The sequence below is a fragment of the Electrona antarctica genome (assembly GCF_951216825.1).
Source record: "Electrona antarctica genome assembly, chromosome: 9".
Lineage (NCBI taxonomy): Eukaryota > Metazoa > Chordata > Actinopteri > Myctophiformes > Myctophidae > Electrona > Electrona antarctica.
Genome location: NC_136790.1, coordinates 55,842,797 through 55,845,036, shown reverse-complemented (window position 1 = coordinate 55,845,036; position 2,240 = coordinate 55,842,797). Strand labels below are relative to the sequence as shown.

Genomic DNA, 2,240 nt, shown 5'->3' with positions numbered 1-2,240 from the left:
GTAATCCACGGTAGTCCAGAACCACCCCAAATATCCCGGGCTCTGGACAGGGCACCTGCCCAGGGTCCATATATGGAGCTGGCCTGTTCTGACATCATTCTGACGTCTGCATAGACTCCATATTTGGGAATGCCTGACAAATAACTCCACATATGGGAATAAAAGGGACACAGACATAAATAATATCCGGGTGGGGCATGCATTTCCAACTTGCAGGCCAGTGCCCAACGGGCACCGCTGTAGAGGCTCCAACGGGCTCAAGGACACTTCGACACTAACTCTGAGGGAGCCCACAGGGATCGAACCGGGAACCTTCCATCCGGCCACTCTACCCCTGATCCACCGCCGCCCTTACTTCAGTCACGCAAATGTTAATTGTTTTGGTCATGCCTTTTCTTTTTTTCTTTTTTTTGTTACACCCAGAGCTGGAAGTCAACACCGCTCACTTCACATTATGGTGTGATTTTCTTTTCTTTTTTTTTTCTCTTTTTTTACTTTGTCATAAAGTAGGTGCATTATAACACGTTGAGAGCTTCTGCAGTAGATCTGCTATTTGTCTATGTTTTTATTTTTATTTGTCCAACAAACTCCATGCTGTTCTTCTCCGTGGTGACAGGACAGGACAGGCGGTTTATTGCACTACCCCCCCCCCCCCTCCCCCCCCCTCCCAGCAGCACGGACCAGATTGTTAAAATCCGCCACTGGTGACAGGAGAGATGATCAGAGGAGCAGAGTTTCTGCCACGGTCATTATTACATGGACTGAAGAATGGAAAGAGTTTCTCAGTGAAGGAGCAGCCAGTGAAAGAGTAGATGTGAACTCTGGTCTCCACATCATAAAAGGAGACCAGACCCTCCTCATAATCCACAAACACTCCCACTTTCTGGAGCTTCTCTCTTACAGGGAGGAGGACAGAAGGGGCAGCAGCAGCACGGTACTCATTTCCATTCCTCAACCCTATAGTCCAGTAACCATTGTTGGGACTCTGTGTGATCACTCCCTTCCTGTCGATGGACTCTCTGGCCACTCCTACATCCCAGCCAGTCTTCCCTCCAACATGAACCTCATAGTAAAACCTTCCTGAGGAGAATCCTTGTTTTCCTAAGACATTGTTATATCTAGAGAATCTCTCTGTGTTGTCAGGGAGATTCTTCCTTACGTTTCTATGACTCACCTGTTTTCCATTCTCAGACAGGATGAGTTTGGGATGTGCTGTATCAGGGTCCAGAGTTACATCCACCTCATATTGCTGGATCTTCTTCAGCTCAGCATCACACAGCTGCTTCTTCATCTCTTGACTGAGTGTCTTCTCCAGCTGAGACACAGCTGTCCTCACTGTCCCCAGAAGTGAAGACTGATGGACATTGACCTTTGCCCAGTCCTTGGTGGGTCTCCACTCTGTGTTGATGGATTTGAAATTCTGGTGGAGGTTGAGGTGGTCTTCAGTGTGTGAGATCTGTTTCAGCTCAGAGATTCTCTTCTCTAACTGAGTGACTTCCTTTTTCAGATCTTCAATGAAGCCTTCAGCCTGTTTCTCTGTTGTTTTCTGCTTCTCTTCAATCACACCAATGAGCTCAGCCTGGCTTCTCTCAATACAGCTGATCAGAGCAGTGAAGACCTGCACACTGACGGCTATGACTGCATCTGCATCTTTCCTGCTGATCTCTGCTGAGCGTTTGACCTCCTGAATCTTCAGTCGTCTCTCCTGGATCATCTGCTGAACTTCAGCCTCAGTCTTTGCTTTGTATTCTTCTTTCATCTTGAGGTTCCTGAACTGATTGACCATCTCAGAGACGACTTTATTAACAAAGAATTCTTGATTCTTGAAGCATGTTCTGTTACACAGTGGACACTTGCACACATCCTTAGCGTCCCAGTAACGTGTGATACAGGCTTTGCAGTAGTTGTGTCCACATGGAGTGCTGACCGGATCAGTGAACACCTCCATACAGATGGAACACAGGAAGTGATCTTCAGACAGAAGACCGCTGGCAGACGCCATTTCTGCTCGTCGCTGAGAAGATAGACGTGACTTCAACGGCGCTCACAGAGGGACTCTGAATAGCCAATCAGAGGCAAGGAGAGGTCTGTGGTTCCAGCCAATGAGATGCAAGGAGAGGACTCCAGTAACTGTAAACTAATTGGTCGGTAGACTCCAGTATCTGTAAACTGCTTCTGCGTCGTCTTATATCTGCCATCTGGTAAGATGATTATGTCATCGTTCTGATGTCACTATGACC

General features: G+C 47.5%; 1 protein-coding gene across 1 annotated transcript; it reads right to left on the bottom strand.

The window, feature by feature from the left end:
* Positions 1 to 688: 688 nt before the first annotated feature.
* LOC306930079 (E3 ubiquitin-protein ligase TRIM39-like) lies at positions 689 to 2,002 on the bottom strand (the record flags this gene model as incomplete). The annotated part of the gene is made up of 2 exons (XM_079510822.1): positions 689 to 1,440; positions 1,843 to 2,002. 2 exons carry the CDS (start codon positions 2,000 to 2,002, stop codon positions 689 to 691), a joined length of 912 nt encoding a protein of 303 aa, XP_079366948.1.
* Between the last annotated feature and the right edge of the window lie 238 nt (positions 2,003 to 2,240).